Source organism: Quercus suber, unplaced genomic scaffold, assembly GCF_002906115.3.
Source record: "Quercus suber isolate HL8 unplaced genomic scaffold, Cork oak 2.0 scaffold_86, whole genome shotgun sequence".
Classification (NCBI taxonomy): domain Eukaryota; kingdom Viridiplantae; phylum Streptophyta; class Magnoliopsida; order Fagales; family Fagaceae; genus Quercus; species Quercus suber.
Genome location: NW_027069551.1, coordinates 308,320 through 328,619, shown reverse-complemented (window position 1 = coordinate 328,619; position 20,300 = coordinate 308,320). Strand labels below are relative to the sequence as shown.

The window sequence follows — 20,300 nt, the reverse complement described above, 5'->3', positions numbered from 1 at the left end:
ATATCTTTGTGTTATTTATATTTTCACTGCTATACATGATATGATTGTTTGATTGTGATAACTTAGATCTGAAATTTGGACTAAGTAATAACTTGGTTAATTACCTAGGCTAATTCGGTTGTGTTTTAAGGGGTCTAAAAACAAACAAGTGGTATCAGAGCAGGTAGCTCTCTTGTTGTAAATCTTTTGATCACTGAGTTGATTCTTGACCCCTGTTTTCATGGATAATTTGAAGTGTCTTTCTGATCATGTTTCTGCTTATACTTTTGTTGATTTTATTGATGCCTGTGAAATTCTTTGTAAGGAATTATTGAAATCTATGAAAATTGCTAAGAAATTTAAGGAAGAGTTAAAATTGGCTAATCTTGAAAAAGAGGAATTAATTGTTAGATTAGATGAATATAATAAAAAGAATGAATTTTTGAGAAATCAAATTTCCTCTCAAGATGAGAAGATGAAAACTTGGAACAAGAGTTAGTTGAATCTAAAGCTAAAATTGAAAATTTGACTAGTACCAAGCCTGCTCTTGATAACAGAAGTGTATCTGTTTCTCTTAAGCCTAAAACTGAGAAAGTTTATATCCCTCATTTCAAGAGGAATAATAAAGAAAAATGCTTATTTTGCTAGGTTAGACAAAGGTAAAAGTTCTTATGTAGACACTGAAGTTTCTAAACCTATGTCTAAACCTACTGTTAGAGAGCATAATAAATCTGTTTTTGTGCTTACTTGACACATTTGTGGTGTTGTTGGTCATATTAGACCAAATTGTTCTTTGTTGAGGCAAAAACCAAAATCTGAGACTAGATTTGCTGTTAGGAATATTGATGTTCCTAAATTTGTTCCTATTTGTGAGAAAAGATTCTCAAATGTGAGTGTTGCTGACTTGTCTCTAATTTAATTCTTTCAATTGTTTGTGGACATGTTTTGTTTTTGTTTTTGGTTGTTTTGTTTTTTATTAAAAAAAAAAATCCAAAAACATTAAAAAATTTCAAAAAGACAAAAATATTTTATTTTGTGTCTATTTTTTTTTTCTTGGGGATTACATGAATTATAATATCCCTCTCTTGATTTAGAACATGCTTGACATTGTGGAGAAACTTAAATAGTATGTGTTGTATATGTGCTAAGCTATTTCTGATTTTGTGTATGTACTAATTTGTACATGTACTAAAGGGTTAATTAAGAAATTAACATTTCTTGTTTGTGTACCTTCTATAGCTTAGTTAAGCACTGTCATGCATTGCATTTGCATTATTCATTTAGCATAATGTGTGCTTTTTGTTTTTGGTCATAAAGTTTTTTAAAAACCAAAAAGATTTTTTGTGTTTTATATTTCACATCTTGGATTTATAATCAAGGATTGGTATATTATCTTTACATAATAAGTTTATGTACCTTGTTTAGCTTTGATAAGTTTATTTAATTACACTTTACTAGTCTGAGCTTTGTAGTGCATGTTGTGTGGGAAGATGTTTATAGTTTTTGATCACTTTGTCTTGATCTTGAAGTCACATGCCTTTGATTGTCGGACTTGAACTTTTTGAGAAAGGCATAAATAACCATCTCACCACTGTTCACTAGCCAATCATGAACACCTTATTGCATATCGTAAGATTTTGTATTCGAGAAAGTGTAGCACATGCACAAAAAGAACATAAGGTGTAGCCTCGGTTTAAATGCTTAAAATTGGTGTGTACATTATTGGACTCAAAGCAAAATCAAATAATTAAAATTGGTGTGTATATTATCCTGGCCATTTTAATAAGTTTCTGATCAATTAAAATTGGTGTGTACAATATGAGGCAAATTCAAGAAACTTACATGATTGCAAGTTTATGATCTAGGAGATGTGGGAGTTATATAATGTAACTCTTTAAGTGATAGTCTTTTTCAAATTCTATGTGATGAATTTTGTAGACTTTGTATTTGATTTCTATTCACATATCACCTCACATGTATCTCAAGCTTTTGCTAGTTGCACACACAACACAAGTTACTCTTTGCTAAACTTGGTACATTATATGGTGTGTGATCTTGTCGTGGCCATCCAAGATTATATGTTCCTTGATTTTGATGCAAAATGTGTTTAATGTTTGAGATTTGAGGACAAATTGATTGAAAATCTTGATTTTGGAAGATCTGGGTTAAATTCAAAGGTTTTTTGAAAAACTTTTCATCTCATACTCATGTATTTTATTCATTAATATTGTAATTTTGAGGAGTTTTTGCATTAAAATGCCTTGTTTTTCAAAAACTTTAGGATTCACATGCATTACATTGTTTTTCCATATCCATTTTGCATTTTTGCAGTCATATCTCTTATTGTTTTCACACATAACATGCATACACTTTGCTAAATTGGGTTCTCAACTTGATTTAAAAATTGATTGATTAGTTTTTGAGTTATGTACTTGTTAGTATATGCTATTTTTATGTGTGAACTACAGAAAATATTTTTCTTAAGAGATATGATGGATAATCAATGTACAAATATTTTCTCTACTTATGCAACTGTTTATGAGTCACATAGTGTCAAGTTTGCATTAATTGAAAGAGAGAATATTTTTCTTCATGTATATCCTCACCTTAGTTTTTAACTTTGGTTTGTGTGTCTTTATTTTCCCCCCCTCATTTTTCCCCAAAACTGTTTTTCCCAACACTTGTTTTGTGTTTCCTATTTTATAGGGGGAGAAGCTTGTTTTTACCCTTTGTTGTTCCTAGGGGGAGTTGTCTCTATTTTCTATAGAGTTGAATTGTTTTGTGTTCCCTTCATTCTCTATTTCCTCTTATTCTGTGTTGAGTTGTTACTCTGTGTTTGAGTTTCTTTGTCAATACGTGACGAAAAGGGAGAGATTTAGATGAAATGTGGGAATATGTGTGGAATATATAAGAATGTTTTGTTTAGCGGGAGTTGAAATTTGTTTTTGATGTATCTAACTTAGGGGGAGAGTTAGTTTGCATATTTGTTGATTTACTATTTTTCTGTCACATATGCGTTTATGCGTCTTGTTTAGTGTTTCAGGAAAAATACAGGTTGATTCAATTGAGCTGCTGTCTACACTTGCAACTGATGGATAGTAGTTAGGTTGGATTTTTGTAAAGGGCTTTACTTTGTAAATTTTGAGCTTTTAGTTTGTGTTTTATCACGGATTGTCAAAGGGGGAGTTTATTAGGTTTTAAAGATTTAGGAATGTATTTAGAACTCTAATATGTAATGTTGGCAAACTATGATCAAAACAGATTGTTTAGTCTTGTTTAGACTTGCTCAAAGTTGTGTCTTTTATGTAAAGTTGGAATCGAGTGGCTGCAGAAGTATTAGTGACTTTCGGCCTGGCTTGATTGATCGAAACTTAGACTCGATCGATCGAATATTGGGCAGAACGTTTTTTCTGCAGAATTTTCCAACTCAGCCTAAGCCCATTAAGGATTAGGGTTTCAGATCTACTTCTCCTAGTATGTAAAGGAAACCCTAAGCACATTTTTAAAAGACTTTTAAGAGAGAGATTAGAGTGCCTCTTGTGCCTCTTTTGTATCTAGGGTTTTGTACCCAAATCTCTCTAAGGTCTTTGTTGCTTATATTGCTGTTTGTGTGAATCTCTTGTGAGATCTGAGAGGAGCTTTCCTTCACACAAGCTTAGGATTATCAAGGAGGATATTTCTTCAAGAACTTGATGATCATTCAGTTGCTACCATAAGAGCTTAAAGATACACAAGTGGGAGTGCTTGTACTTGCTGGAGAATCCAAGAAAGAAAGAGTCCGGGGTCTCGGAGCTTGCATGTGGTCGTGTCAGAAAGTTTCTACTGGTGGGTAGTAATAGGATATTAGTGGTCTAAGTCGTTATTGTAAAACTTCGATTCTTTCATAGTGGATTTAGTTTTACCTTGAGGATAGCTAGGTTAAATCCTCTCCAGGTTTTTTACCGGTTTGGTTTTCTTGGATGATCATATCTTTATGTTATTTATATTTTCACTGTTATACATGATATGATTGTTTGATTGTGATAACCTAGATTTGGAATTTGGACTAAGTAATAACTTGGTTAATTAACTAGGTTAATCCGGTTGTGTTTTAAGGGGTTTAAAAATATACACTTGTATTTTCCACACATGCGTTTATGTGTTTGTTAAGTGTTTCAAGAATTTATAGGTTAATTTAGTCGTGGCTACTATCTACTTTTGCGACTAATAGATAGTGGTTTAAGTTAAATGATATTTAAGGTTTTTAAATTTGAATGAGCCATTTTTAACTTTGAGCATTTTATTTTTGTGATGTGTTTTGTCACGGAAAGCCAAATGGGGAGTTTATTAGGTTCTAATACTTTAGGAACTAATGTATTAGAACTTCAATTTGTAATATGTTGGCAAACCATGATCAAAACATAGAGTATAGGTTTAAGCTTGCTCAAAGTGTGATTTAATGTAAAATTGGAATCGAGTGATTGCAGAATTTATTGGACAAAATCTACAAGGCTTGATCGATTGAAAATTAGACTTGATCGATTGAAACTCATGCAAATTTATTTTTCTGTAGAATTTCCAATTCAGCCCAAACCCATTTGACGTGTAGTGTTTTGTGTTTTACTCCAAGTATAAAAGGAAAAACCCTAGCTACGTTTCAAAGACCTTTTGAGAGTTGTGTATTGAATCTTTTGTGAGATCTAGAGGTGTTTACCTTCATACACACACATAGAGTTGTCAAGATCAAGATTCGCATCAAGAACTTGATGATCTCTTCAGTTGCTACATAAAGAACTTTGAAGAAGATCTAAAACCTTTGAGTGGAGTCTCAAAGTCACAAGTAGGAGAACTTGTGGTTGTGGTAGATCAAGGAAAGAAGTAGCTTGTGGACTCGGAGCTGTCACGTGGTCGTGGTAGTACTATGTTCCTTTGATTTGGTTAGATGTGTGCTTGTTGTACAATGTTCCTTTGTTAATAAAAATTTTGTCCATCCAAAAAAAAGTATCATTTCTTTCTTACATGATTGCTTGGCCACCACTTGATTTATATGAAAGAACTTGTTAATATTACTAATTTTATATTAATTTGGAGTTGAAAATTTATCTAACACAGAACCTTCCACCATAATGCTTGTTTTTGTAGCAAAGATGATGTACCTGTACATGGACTATCTGAGGTTATTGTTGGTGTTTTGGGAGGAGGCCAACTGCGTCGTATGCTATGTCCAACAGCTTCGTAAATGGCTATTAAAGTAATGGTTTTGGATATGCTTGAGCATTGCCCTGTAAGTGCACTTTCTTATCATCATATGGTCGGAAGCTTTGATGATAGTGCTATGGTTCGCGAATTTGCGAAAAGGGTTCTATTTTTATGAGATTAGTGATTTTTTAAGTTTTTTTAGTCAATAGTTTTTGTAAATATATTCTTTTGTTATAATTTGGTAATAATATGTCTATGTTCTTGGTAGATAGATGTGATGTATTGACTGTCACTACAAAAAAACTAGACTATAATGGCGGGCCAAAATTGCCGCAAAAGCCCAAAAAACCATCGCTAAAGGACCATTTGGCCTATTGCGGTGGTTCTACCTGCTAGCCTTGCAGTGCCGCAATAGCTCTATTGCGGTGGTAACAAAAAACGCCGCTATAAATGTATCTTTTAGTGGTGTTTCTGGTTTTTTATGGCGGGCAGAAAACTACCGTCATATAAGGTCGGAATTCATGTTAATTGACTTATAGATAACCTGCTGCTATAGGGAACCAATTAAAACGGACTCATTGCACTTTTAGTGGCGGGGAGAAACGCCGCTATATGTGTAAACCTTTTAGCAGCGGGAAAAAACGCTACTATAGGGCTTCATTTAAATCATAATATATGATCCTTTAGAGGCGCTTTTTGACCGACGCTATAGCTTTTTTTTCTTTTTTTTTTACAAACCTGTTACAAAGAATTTGTAATAGTTTTAGGTCTACTAACATAATACCACAAATGCAACTAATTAACAACACCACAAATGTCTCCAGACTAACGTAATATTAACATATAACATATAACACAAATGTCTCTAAACCAACTAATTATCAAATACATATAACATTATCTATAACTATTATCAAAGTTCCAAAGTATTTAAACAAATCCTTCAACACTTTTGCAAGAAGATGCCCTTGGTACACTTTTGCAAGAAGAACCAGTAATCCCAACTCCATGCCTACTGGTAATATTATACTTAGTAGTGGTCACTCGTTCTGCAACTTTCTGCTTCAACCTAGCCACATCTACTTTGGCAAGTGCAATCTACTCTAGCTTAGCCCTTGTCTTCACATCAGTTTGAAGTCATAAGCATGTGTTATACAAGCATTTAAGATGAAATGGAAAAGAAAACTACCTTAAGATCTATACAAACCTTAGAATCCATGCCACATGAATTGCAAAATTGTCTAGAAGACATGCACAAACCGACTTCAAGTGCAACTCTAAGATCTCTTTCAGCTTGCAACTGCTCTTGCAATCTTGAAACCTATAGCCACTTAAAAGTTAGAAGACACAAACAAAGTACAGGTGCAATTAATCTATGGTATTAAATATGCTCCACATGAAAACAGGCAAGGTCGATATGGCTTCAACATATAAGTGCTTGTGTGTTAAAAACATGCAAAAAATAAAAATAATAGTTACTTATGTCATACATTGATGCTACAATTACTTTTCCTCAAAGGAATACTAAGGAAGGTCAAATTGAAAAATAAGCCAGATGCTTAAATTGTAACAGATTCAAACACTAATGTATTAAGAGAACTTATCTACCACAAATCTCAAATATCTTAACTTTGCACCACTCTTTACCTGTTCTAGAAGAACTCAGATCCAAGGCGTAATACAATAACAAAATTCTAGAAATTTGTGCAAAATGCACTAGCATCTAACATGCCAATATGCCAGAATGTTGAGCCTGATACAATTACAATTAATAATATGCTTCTTTTAAAAAGTAAAGTTCTTGTAGTTCAATTGTATCTAAGATTGTAGCCCACACTCCTTTACCACAAACATAGTGACCTCACACTTATTTAAAACAAAAAAAAAAGCAGAGAGAGAGAGAGAGAGAGAGAGAGAGAGAGAGAGATTATCAAGTGACTAAACAATATCAACAAAGATAACCATAAATGAAAACAAAATTAGAGAGACTAAAAATCAAGCAAAGCTCCACTTCAACTAGAAAGATTTCTAGAAATAGAAAAACTACGAATGGCTTTTAAATCTACTAACCAGTTTCAAACAATTTTAAGGAGAAGAAATTAACTAGAGAGAGGTTTTGAAACTCTAAGACTCATCATCACTAGACTCATCTCATTGGGCTCATCATCATTGGACTCATCATCATTAGACTCATAAACATCATTGCTAAGCTCTTCATAATCGATAAAGTCTTGTTCAAGAAATTCATCCTCATTGATCAACGGTGTATCATAAATGGGTCATTCTTCATTAACTCGAGCCTAAGCATGGTTGTCATTTGCATCATCACATGCATCATCAGTAGTTATATTGTAAGGGACATTCTCAAGATAGGTACCCATTTCATCATTATCATCATCATCATAATGTGAAGCATTAATACCAACATCAAACACCTCTCTAGGTTTTGTTTTGACCACCACTGCCTAATCTTTATGTCTCACATATTCTAGGTAAAACACTTGTGAAGCTTGAGATGCTAATACATAAGGCTCGCTAATCAATTGACCACTTGTGTGTATTAATTGTGAAAAATTGGCAAGGGGAAATTCAAACTCATCTTTTTTGCATCCTCTTCCACTAATAACGTCAACCCATTGACTATTGAATAGTACATATCGATACTTTTTAGAGTAGTTCAACTCAATAATATCGATTAGTACACCATAATAAGTAGCATCACCTTCAGTAATAACACAAACTCCATTGTTTTGAGTTTTCCTAGTTGCCTCAGAGTCTTTGGTGTGAAACTTCACACCATTTATAACATAATGCTTGAACAGTTTTGCTTCATTATCTGGATATCGAGCAAGCCATATGACTTTATCAGAGAGTTTCTTTTTCTCAGATGCATCAATTAACATCACCTAATATAGACAATGCCGATTATTATAAGTATGCTATCTAAAGGGTTACAACCAAGTTTTATATATAGACATCACCTATTATAAACAATAAAGTTTTATATATATGCTTTACTTACGTAGTTCCTAAACTTGCTGTAGAATTCCTCCATGTGCTGCTTTTGAATAACATCATTGGTTACATGAAAAGGGATATCATCCTTGATCTCCGCTATGTGTACACTATGTAGACAAACGTGTTAGTGTTAAGTTAGAATATTGTACTTGAATGCCATGAAAGGATACGCAATGACATGTTACTTACTTGCGAAATGGGGTGATTTCTTCACAATTGAATAGCACATAACGATGTGCTTGGATCTATGAATTTGAATCTAGTGTAATGCTCACCATCGCACCCATGGATTCCTCGACATTCCTTACAGGCCGATTGAATGCAGTTTCAACAGATTTAAAATAGTGCGAGCAGAATGTTAAACATTCCTCTGCTATATACCTTTTTGCAATGGAGCCTTCGGGATAAGTTTTATTATGCACGTAAGACTTAAGTCTTGACAAGTACCTATTGGAAAACCCAAGATCAACAATGGGAAATTGGTGTGAAAAAAAATTAATTAGATAGACAAAGTTATTATACGTGTTACCTCTCTATGGCATACATCCAACGATAATGAACTGGGCTAGCAGCTTTGGCTTCGCTAGCTAAATGCATGACTAGATGTACCATCACTGTAAAGAAAGAAAGAGGGAATATCCTTTCTAACTCACACAATGTCACTGCAATTTTCTTCTAAAGAGCCCCAAGTTCATCCTCATTTAGTACTTTGGAACATATCTCCCTAAAGAAACAAGATAAGCCAATTAAAGGCCTACTTACTTCAGGGAGCAATGATCAGTGTATTGCTATTGGAAAAAGTTGCTGCATTAAGATGTGATTATCATGGCTCTTCATCCCACTAATTTTGAGTTCTTTGAATTTAATGCAACTTAAGATGTTTGAAGAATATTCATATGGCACTCTTACATCCTTCAAAACTTGCAGAAAACCATCATTTTCACTAGCATTCATATGGTAGCAGGCATCTGGCGTACGTGTCTTATCATTCCCAACCTTGTCTAAGTGAAGTTCACTTCTTAAACCCATATCCTTTAAGTCTTGATGTGCCTTCAAGTTATCTTATGTCTTGCCATCCAAGTTCAACAATGTGCTGATTATATTATCGACTATATTTTTTTCAATATGCATCATGTCAAGATTGTGTTGCAACACATGGTCCTCCCAATAAAGTAAGGTGACAAATATACTTCTCTTCTTCCATATAGTTAAGGCTTCCTCCCTCTTTTTATTTGATTGGGCAAATTAACTTTTTCCTTCCTAAACACATGATTGACTACAGCATCCGTTTGTAACATGATTTCCCCTCTAGATACCGTAATAGGAGTTGATCTCGTATCAACATGCCTATCAAATGATTATTTTTGCTTACAGAATTTATGATCACTATCCAAGAATCACCTATGTCCAATGTAACTAAATTTCTTTCCATATCTTAACCAACGAGACTGACTATTATAGTTACAAGGGGGACATGCAAGAGCACTTTTGGTAATCCAACTTGAGATATCACCATATGTGGGAAAATCATTTGTAATGCAGCATGCATTTGGAATGATTTTTTTGAAAGACACATCAAACGTTTTTACTCCAACATTCCATAACTCCTTCAGTTCTTCTACTAGGGGTTGTAAGTACCCATCTATATCGTTCCCGGGCGAGGTTGGACTAAGAATCAATAATGATAGTATGAAAGAAGACCTTTTCATGCACATCCATGGAGGGAGATTGTATGGGTCAAAATGACAGGACAGGTATTATGAGTACTACTCATATTTTCATACGGGTTGAATCCATCGGCTACTAATCCAAGCCTCACATTACGAGGCTCAGATGAGAACTCTATGTACATAGAGTCAAATGATTTCCAAGCTTCAAAATTAGCAGGATGCCTTAGTAATCCGTCATTCACACGACCATTGGCATGCTACTTCATATGATTAGCTATTTTAGGAGACATAAATAGTCGTTGCAATCTTGGCTTTAAGGGGAACCACCGTAGGATTTTTGCAGGTTTCTTTTTTGGAGGAAGCATTAGTTCTTTGTTGACCTATATACTCATTACTTTCCCATCTTGAACGGTTACAGTTTAGACAAGCTTCAAGATTGGCATTCTCCTTCCAATATAAAATACAATCTTTAGGACAAGCATGAATCTTCTCATAGCTCAAGCCCAAATCCTTAATAATCTTCTTAGCCTCTTAACAATCTTTTGGCAACTTAGCATTTGAAGGAAGAAAATCAAGCAAAAATTGCAGCAACATGCTAAATGATTTGTTGGTCTAACCATTAAGACACTTCATGTGGTACAAATGCACAACGGCTGACAATTTACTAAAATGCTTACAACCTTCATAACAGGGTTGATTAGTATCTTCAAGAAATTTCATAAACCGAAGTACATCTTCAATAGGACCTTCTGTCGAACATTCTGTGTGTTTTTGCACAGTAGGGACTTCTTCCATTGGCCTAGATGCCATATCTTGTATGGAGAACATGTCATGCAACATGTCACGAAGATCGGCATACTCTATCGGTTTTTCTTGGACATGGCTATTAGGAATTTCAGAAGAAGTCTGTGCAGATGATGATTCTCCATTAAAAACCCAAGGGTTATAACCCCTACAAATCCCTTTTGACACTAAGTGAGCCTGTATGACATCTATAGGCCACGAATTTGTATGGACACATTTTCTACACGGACACGAAATCATTCCATCCGAGTGTGCATAGTTAGATGCAAAATTCAGAAACCATTGGACTCCATCTAAATATTCTCGCGACCTTCTATTCGTAAGTTTCATCCAACCTCTATCCATTGCTACAAAGTGGTTTACAAGAAATACCTATAATGTCATTTCATGAAAGCACAAAGCAAGAGTTAACACACATCTCATTTGAACAATTTCACTTTAATCTAAGAAACAAATCATCTTTAATCATTCAATTTCAGCTATGTTCCTAACAAAACAATGAATTCAAACGCATAGAGAAGTTATCAATACATTTGGTAACTATAACATCATTACTGTAAGGTTGAATTTAATCAACCATTCTGTTGGCTTTATTTCGTGCCAAATTTTCTTGTAATTCAGCATTTAGAAATCCTATATTTAGGTGGAAATCATGTAAGGGTAGTGTGTGAGAGAGTGTGAAGAATTGCTTAAGTCCTTTTCTCACCATATCCATATCTGTAAGAAGGCTATTTGGTGCTTTGGGAAGCAGTTAGGAAGGGACCAATGGTTATTGGTTGATGCTATGGGCTATAGCGGAATTTGGTAAGCTAAATAAGACAAAAGTTCGGCGCAACCTCATTGGAGCAAGAAGCTTGGATTGCTTAGGTACACTGGGTAGATTAGGCTTGGAGGGTCTTCTGTTGTTCATGTATCCCAACTTCATTCTTTAATGGATTATTGACCGCTTGGAGGGCGGCGGAGACCGCTTGGAGGGTCTTCTCCTCTTCGATAACACATCGTTGTGTTGTCCTTGTGTTTGTATCTTTCTTTCCGTAATCTTTACCATTTAATTTCTGCTATGAATGTGATTTTATTTGATTTAGATTGTTTATCAATTCTGTTATTAGTTTATGTTCATTTTCCGCACATATATTGTTTGACATTAAGCTTGAATTGATAATTTTGTATTTGGGGGTCTAAACGTTCATAGTGTTTTATACTCTATTTGAATATTCAATTACTAGCAATAGCCTAAAATGAATCAATCAAATAAAAACAACTGAACAATCATCCAATATTACACAAAATAGTCAACACTCCCAATATCAAATAAAACCACCTTATCCATGCAAGCCACTTGCTTGCCCCAATTCAACAACCCACCACAACCAGAGAGAGAGAGAGAGAGAGAGAGAGAGAGAGAGAGAGAGAGAGAGAGAGAGAGCACCTTAATTATTTCACCATCAGGGATTGTTTGCCCCAATTCAACAACCCACCACAACCAGAGAGAGAGAGAGAGAGAGAGAGAGAGAGAGAGAGAGAGAGAGAGAGAGAGAGCACCTTAATTATTTCACCATCAGGGATTGAGATCTTGTATCTACCCAACAGTACTACTGCAATTTTCTCTTCTATATATGTCACCACTCACTTGTAAAAAGCAAAGGAGACTTGACAATGACAAGACATTGTATAGATATCATATGATAGGATAATGACATAAGCTGAAGACTTGAGAAAACATGCACATGGGAATGGAGTCCTGTCTAGTCTATTAGCATACAACTTATAGATACAATACATACAACCTCATCCTCACCACACACTCATTCATTGAAAAACCATATATGGCTCCTAAATCAGTTAATACCATCTTATATCACATACTTTCAACCAACGCATAGCACAATTATAGGACTTTTTGTTAATTAATAATGCTAATTTATATTATAGTAAATTCATTGCAAATTAAAATACTTAAACATGTTACTTAACTAGTTGATATTATAGTGAACAACATTTTCTAAACACAAGTAAAAGACTTGTAACGCAAATCCTAGCTCTATATTTACTTTAGGAAGAGGAGAAAAGTTGGAAGATAGATTTACTAGATTTACTCCAATATTTATTTAGAGATATAAGTACATTAACGAAAAAGTACTTAGACTTAACCACAATAGAGTTTTGATTTGAAGAAAATTGTTAGCTAAAACAACCACCATTACACTTATTAAGAAAAACACATTTTGAACAAAAGCAAAACCAAATCCAACTCCTCAAAATTCCATCTTGCAAGCTTATGATTTTAGCAGATGCAAAATAATTAAGGTAATGAGAAATATTGTTTTCATGTGTACCAAGTAATAGAAGTTTCTGGATATGCTTTTCAGCTTTAGCTTCTTACTCAATTCTCCTTCCAAGTAATAGAAGATGCAACCATCAAGCTTGGCTAGAAGTAAAATGAAACCAAAAAAAAAAAAAAAAAAAGAAGATCTTAGGACATCAGGACTACTTGAGGAAATCGTTAAATCAAAAAACTTGTATATATTTTTATCCAACTTGTTATATAATGATAGCTCAAGTGAGATCACAAGTCATGATACAATCAACCAGCTATATAGTGTGATATTTTTATCCAACTTCTAACAAGATTGCAAAAGTGAGATTACAGAACATGGGATGAATCACCAAACACATGGTCAAGCTTCATAAGAAACACTACCAATTAAGACAACATAGATAGGCACCACTACAACCAAAAGATTATAAATTTTAAAAAAATTGGTTCACTTAGCATAAGAAAATGAACTTTCTTCTAGTCCACATAGTCAAAATCAAATTCACAAGAAACACAATCCCAAATTCTATGACCCCATATACAATCAAACCCAGAAATCTTTTTTCATTTGTTTTTAAAAAAACATGTACAACCTCAAAATGGGTACTCGGGATTTTGGCAAAACAAGTTAGATTTCATGGTTTTCTCAGCATCAAAATATTGCAAATCTCAAACGGCACCAAGAAGAAGAAGATAAATGCATACTTGAAGAAGAAGAGGCTGACTCTAACTCTGTCTGTGACTCAGATTTTGCAATTGCACAATATATGTCACAAAATACACCTAATAAAAAAAAAACTTAATTACTCTACATTTTTTTCATTGCCTCATCAACCAGGAACCACCAAAATATCTCTTCCTTTCCCACATTTTCTCAATAACCAAACAAACCCAAAATGCAATATTTCAAACCCAACCAAACAAACCCACATTTTCTCTTTCTTTTCTTGTTTTCTCGGAAACCAAACAGGGAGTGAGTATAAACTAAAATGCTGTCAAGTTCATAATTGAGATACTCAATCTACCTCTACCTGACTAACCTGAAATGATCTAGCACCATACACCAAAGCTCAAAACCAAATCACTTACATGAAAATTTTAAGCTCATTCAAACCTTCAAACAAAACTTAGAACCATCACATTTTTGTATAGTATTCACCATCATATCTCCAACATAACAATTCAAACACCCAAAAAAAAAAAAAAAAAAAAACTTACGGATCGGAATGATGTTCTTGGTGCAGAGCTAGTGGACGACCTGGTGGTGATGTTGGCGGTGGAGGGTGGTTTGTTGAGCTCAAGGACGAAGCAGAGGGTGGAGATGTTGGTGGAAGAGTGGAGCGGAGCTCGGCGAGGATTTGGGATTGAGAGTTTGGAGAGAGTGAGAGTTTCAAATTGAGAGAGAGTGAGAGTGAGAATGATAAGTGGGAAAAGTGAAAACCTAAGTGGGAAGACGAAAATATTAGAGGGAAATTTTGGGGCTGGAAATTTAAAGGTCTATAGCGGCAATCTAACCCGCCACTATAACTAAGAAAAAGCGCCGCAAAAAGGAGTCCCTATTGCAGCAATCATACAAAACGCCGCTATAGCTCGCATATTGCGGCATTTTTCTCTACCGTCGCTATAGCATCTGCGCAAAATGATGTATTTACTGCGGTGGGTTTTAGGAGCACCAATATATCTAAGTTACCGCCGCTAAAACATATCTATGGCGGCGCTTTTATGTCCCGTTGCTATAGGATGCCGCAAAAGACTATACCTATAGTGGAGGTCCCAAAAACCGCCGCAATAGGTGATATATAGTGGCGTTTTTTGCACCTGCCGCAAAAAAACTGCCGCAATAGTACAGATTTCTTGTAGTGTGTAGAAATTGAGCATGTTGATGTTGCAACCATGGAGATGCTTGAGCAACAAGGAATGGATTGCCAACCTAAAGCCACAACTATCCGAATAATTCAGGTATACTTTTCTTTAACTTTGCCAATTGGTTATTGACTGCTGTCTTGCAAAATATGAGAAAATAAGTTAATGAAATCATTTCCTTACGCATAAGCTTTTTTCCTTTTGAGGAAATGCATTATGTTTTATAAAAGGCGAAAAGCACATTTTAGTCCCTACATTTTTAGGCGATTTCTATTTTAGTCCCTACATTTTATTTTTACCACTTTTAGTCCCTATCCTGAAAAACGGTTCTCGTTTTGGTCCCTGCCGTTACATCAAAAACGGATATTGCTGACGTGACAAACGGCAATAATAAATAATATTTGTTTAATGTCCACGTGGCCTAATTAATAATAAAAAAAATATTTTTTGGCATTAAAAAATACCACGTCAGCATATAAATTAAAAAAAATAATTTATTAATTTTAACTAAATAAAAAAAATTAAAAACAGAATCAAAAATTAAAAATCTTATAAATTGAGATTTAAGTGTGTCTTGAATAAAAACAACAAGAACACAAACTTAAATCTAAGTAGACAAACTCAGAAATTAAAAAAAAAAAAAAAAAAAAAAAAAAAAAAAAAAAAAAACCAAACCCTAAGATCAAAGTATACCTTGAAGAAGATCAAAATGAACATAATTCCAGATCCAAGAACAAAGAAAGAAAAAACACAGTTTCAAAAAAAAAAAAAAAAAAGAAAGAAAAAACACCCATCAGCTTCGGCCATTTCTTTCTCTCTCTGTTCAGCTAAAACGCAACAATGGCGACGGCCATGTTCAGGAGGGCACTCCCACCCACCTCCGCCTTATCTCGATACACATGCGCCCGAGCTCACGCAAGCGAGGCCGAAGCTCTGCAAGTCGAACAAAAGGCACGCGCCTCCACGGTGCTCAAAACCTTCTCGATCTACCGCTGGACCCCGAAAAACCTGGCGAAGCTGGAGCTCCAGGACTACCAGATCGACCTCAAGGACTGCGGGCCCATGGTCCTTGACGCCCTAATCAAGATCAAGAATGAGGTGGACCCTATGCTCACGTTCCGGCGGTCGCGCCAAGAGGGGATCTGCGGGTGCTGCGCCATGAACATCGATGGCTGCAACGGGTTCGTGTGCCTCACGAAGATCGAGTCTGAATCGTCGGCCTCGATGATCACGTTGCTGCAGCACATGTTCGTGATCAAGGACTTGGTGGTGGATATGACGAACTTCTACAACCAGTACAAGAGCATCGAGCCGTGGCTGAAGAGGAAGAACCCGCCGGACATGAAAGGGAAAGAGGTTTTGCAGAGTAAGAAAGATAGGGCGAAGCTGGATGGGATGTACGAGTGTATATTGTTAGCGGTGGTTTGGATTTGGAACTGGCAGTGTGTGTATATGGGTGTTTTTCTTTCTTTGTTCTTTGGTTTTTTTTTTTTTTTTTTTTTAATTTCTGGGTTTATGTAATTGGATTTAAGTTTGTGTTCTTATTGTTCTTGTTCAAGACACACTTAGATCTCAATTCATAAAATGTTTAATTTTTTATTCTGTTTTTAATTTTTTTTATTTAGTTAAAATTAATAAATTATTTTTTTTAATTTATATGCTGACGTGGCATTTTTTAATGCCAAAAAATATTTTTTTATTATTAATTAGGCCACGTGGACATTAAACAAATATTATTTATTATTGCCGTTTGCCACGTCAGCAATATCCGTTTCTGATGTAACGGCAAGGACCAAAATGAGAACCGTTTTTCAGGATAGGGACTAAAAATGGTAAAAATAAAATGTAGGGACTAAAATAAAAATCGCCTAAAAATGTAGGGACTAAAATGTGCTTTTTGCCTTTATAAAATCACATAAGTGGATCCTTGAGGAATTTGGTGCTACTTTAGATGCCCACCTTCCCTTAATCTTAGTTTTTCATTCAAGTACTTTTCTGTTATAGGAAGTGTAGAAATGTCAGGGGTTACTTTATTCCCCTATTGTCAACATAACACAAGGACACAAAGGAACTGACATTTTAGAGCAAATTTTGACAGTCTCTTTGTAGTTAGACTAAGCTTGTAAGTAATCCCTTTTGAACCTATTTCTAAGATTAGTTAGCTACCTGCTAGAATTTCTTTCCTCTGTCTTGTTATACTTAAATGAATAAGTTCATTCGTAATAATAGAGTGACTAAATTTTATGCAAGCTATCAAGCTACTACAACTTTCCATCCTTTTCCTACAGGCTTGAGACTGACTGTGAACAAAATACATGACACTAAGCATAGATTAAGGCGGAGTTATTAAAATGAATAAGTAATTGTACATATTAATTCATATATTTGTTGCAATAAAATATGACTTTTAGTTCCATGATTCATGTTTTGGTTCTTACAGGACAAATATCTTCAAAAGGTTCATTTTTCTCGGCATGCCATTCCACTTCCTGAGTTTATGCAAGTTTACCACTTTTCATTACTATCTAACTGAAGGATTTAGCTAACGTTTTTTACCTTTTATTTTCACGTATCCAATATGAGAGAAATTTTAATTTGTTGATCATGAAACATGGCTACCATGGATAGATGATCTTGAAGGTGCCAAGAGAGCAGGTGAATTATTTGGCTATCCTCTAATGATTAAGAGCAAAAGGTTAGCTTATGATGGGCATGGAAATGCTGTTGCTCACAGTGAGGAGGAGCACTCTTCCGCTGTAGCTGGTAACATGTTTAGTTATTAAAGATTTAAGTGCTATTAATGTTGGTATTTTATGTTTAGTTATTAAAATATGCCCTCATTAACCTTTACAAAGGGTGCCCACTTTTCAACATATAAACCACGATCAAATCCTCCAAGAGCTGCAAAAATTCACAATTAAAAGTTACATAAAAATGTAAGTGTCCACTTATATTAATTAAAAGAATAGAGAGTGACTAGTCTCTTGGTCCAGCTGAAGCTCAACTTAAAAAATAACATCGTTAAGCTAAATCTGACTGCTCTGTAGAAAGAGAGAAAAAAAAGGTCTAATGTCTGGGGTTAAGAGGTGATAGGTCACAATCTGAATGACCCCTTGTGATTAACCCTAATTAATTAATTTAGCCAAGTAATTAATTAATCAATTAATCATGCAATTTTATGGAAGCACAAACAAATCACCAAAAACTAAATATGCAGCGGAAATTAAATAAAACGGTGATTTGTTTACGAATGGGGAAAACCCTAACGGCAAAAACCCCACCGGGTGATTTTCAGGTCACCACTCCCGAAACTCCACTATTATCAAATCAAGCGGTTACAAGTAAAGGAATCCCAAGTACCTTACCAACCTACAGTTGAACCCTTACCCCAATACCCAATTGGACTTGATCTGTAGTGACAGTCTCCACCTTTGATGCACGGCTCCCAAGTACGTGACTAACCAATGCGCGGATCCAAGTACGCGACTTCAGAACACCAACTGAGGAAGAATGGTTGGCTGCAAAGTTTTGTGTTTGTTTTGGTGGTAAATGATTTCCGGAAATCATTTACCACCTCAGCCCACGGTTTGGAAGACACAGAAAATAAGAATTTCCGGAAAATATGATTTTCATTGACCGAATTTACTCCTTTGACCTGGAAATGGTTTTACTCTCTTATTTTCACATATAGAACTGAGTTTATATGCAGATGTCCTAATTATTAATTTTTTTTGAAATTTTTTTTACCCAGTTGTAACCGGGGCCAATAAAGGGATTGGATTTGAGATATGTAGACAATTAGGTTCAAATGGGATCAGGGTGGTTTTAACTGCTAGAGATGTAAGGAGGGGCAATGAAGCAATTGAAAAACTCAAAGCTAAAGGATGCGCTGATGTGGTTTTTCATCAACTAGATGTGATGGACCCAACTACCATTTCTTCTTTGGCAGATTTCATCAAAACCCACTTTGGGAAGCTTGACATATTGGTAATGCAACTTAATTATACATACATCTTTGGAATTCCAAGTGTTATTTTTGAGAGGGTAGATCTTTGCTTTGCTTCTTATTATGTTACAAAGAATCTCTAGAATTTCTAAGGAATCATAGGTTTTGAATTTAAAGGCATACATGCTTGTATCGGTCCATTTGTGTGTCATCAGATTTCTTTATATAAAAATAAATAAATAATTTTTCTTGCAATGACCAGTTTGTAGTTCTAAACAAAGATGAATCGTCTAGTATTCTTTCTTCTCCCCACCCTATTGTAATTAGGTTGATAAACGAAAGTCATTTGTTAATTACTGAGATCTTGTTCTTTTCCCCCACTTTTGGTGGCTCTGATGTTGCTATTATTTCAAAATTGCAGGTAAATAATGCGGGGATTAATGGATCTATAATTAACCCAGAGGAACGAAGAAAACTTAGCGCTGATCAAGTAAGTTTCTCGAAGTTATTTAGAACCCGTCTGGCTCTTCATCACAGCTTTTTTTGAACGACGTTGTTTAGGTGATAAGTTTTTGAAAAATTCGGAAAATACTCAAACTAATGAGATTGTTCAGGCAAGTTTTTGAAATTTTTGCTATGTTTTCTTTTGTAAAGTAATTTCATCCATCAATAGATTTATTCTATTTATGAGGGTACAAGCGTCGCCATAGTATGATGCGAATCATGTGATCATCCATCTTATCTATATAATGATATTATTTTGTCATCAAATGTGGTTTTATATAGTTGTGGTCTCACGTGATTGAGAAAAATGAAACAAGTGGTTAAGTCCACAATCGTCTCAGTTCTCAAGCTGACGGTCTAAAAGACTGGTTAAGTCCACAATCGTCTCAGCTTTCAAGCTGACGGTCTAACCAAAAGACCGAAAAAAGTGGTAAAGTTCACAATCGTCTCAGCTCTTAAGCTGACGGTCTAAAAGACTAGTCAAATCCACAATCATTTCAGCTCTCAAGCTGACGGTCTAAAAGACTAAATATGGTTAAGACCACAATCATCTCAGCACTCAAACTTACAATCAAAGTAAAGGACTGAGAAAGAGGCTAAGTAATTAAACCGACGGTATAAAAATAATCAAGTCCACAAGATGGACAAAACGACAAAATTGACGGTCTAAATAAAAGACTGACGGAGTGCATAAACCAATAACGTCAGCCATTAGACTGACGATCTAAAACAGACTGAATCTATCAATCCACAAATGGACAAGTCTATAAGGCAGATGACCTTGTCACGAGGTAATAGGATTTTGCCAAAAATTTCTACAATCATTGAAATGAAATGACCAAAAAACTGACGAATTTATTAAGCAGATTTACACTAGAAAGCTCAAAGTTTAAACCGACGGTTTAGTAAAACTGACGGTACATTGTACTAGAAGGGCCCACAATCCTGATTCCGTTCTTTCAAATCGAAACATACGAGTTAAAAAGTAGCTACATACAAGTGATTAAGAGCGACGGCATTA

General features: G+C 34.9%; 1 protein-coding gene across 1 annotated transcript; it reads left to right on the top strand.

The window, feature by feature from the left end:
* Positions 1-15,493: 15,493 nt before the first annotated feature.
* LOC111992311 (succinate dehydrogenase [ubiquinone] iron-sulfur subunit 2, mitochondrial-like) lies at positions 15,494-16,842 on the top strand. Its single transcript, XM_065774121.1, has 2 exons — positions 15,494-16,251; positions 16,834-16,842. Exons 1-2 carry the CDS (start codon positions 15,670-15,672, stop codon positions 16,840-16,842), a joined length of 591 nt encoding a protein of 196 aa, XP_065630193.1. The 5' UTR covers positions 15,494-15,669.
* The last annotated feature ends 3,458 nt before the right edge of the window (positions 16,843-20,300 follow it).

Bases quoted from the DNA above. Each gene is read 5' to 3' on its own strand.
- LOC111992311 (XM_065774121.1), top strand. From the start codon at position 15,670: ATGGCGACGGCCATGTTCAGGAGGGCACTCCCACCCACCTCCGCCTTA.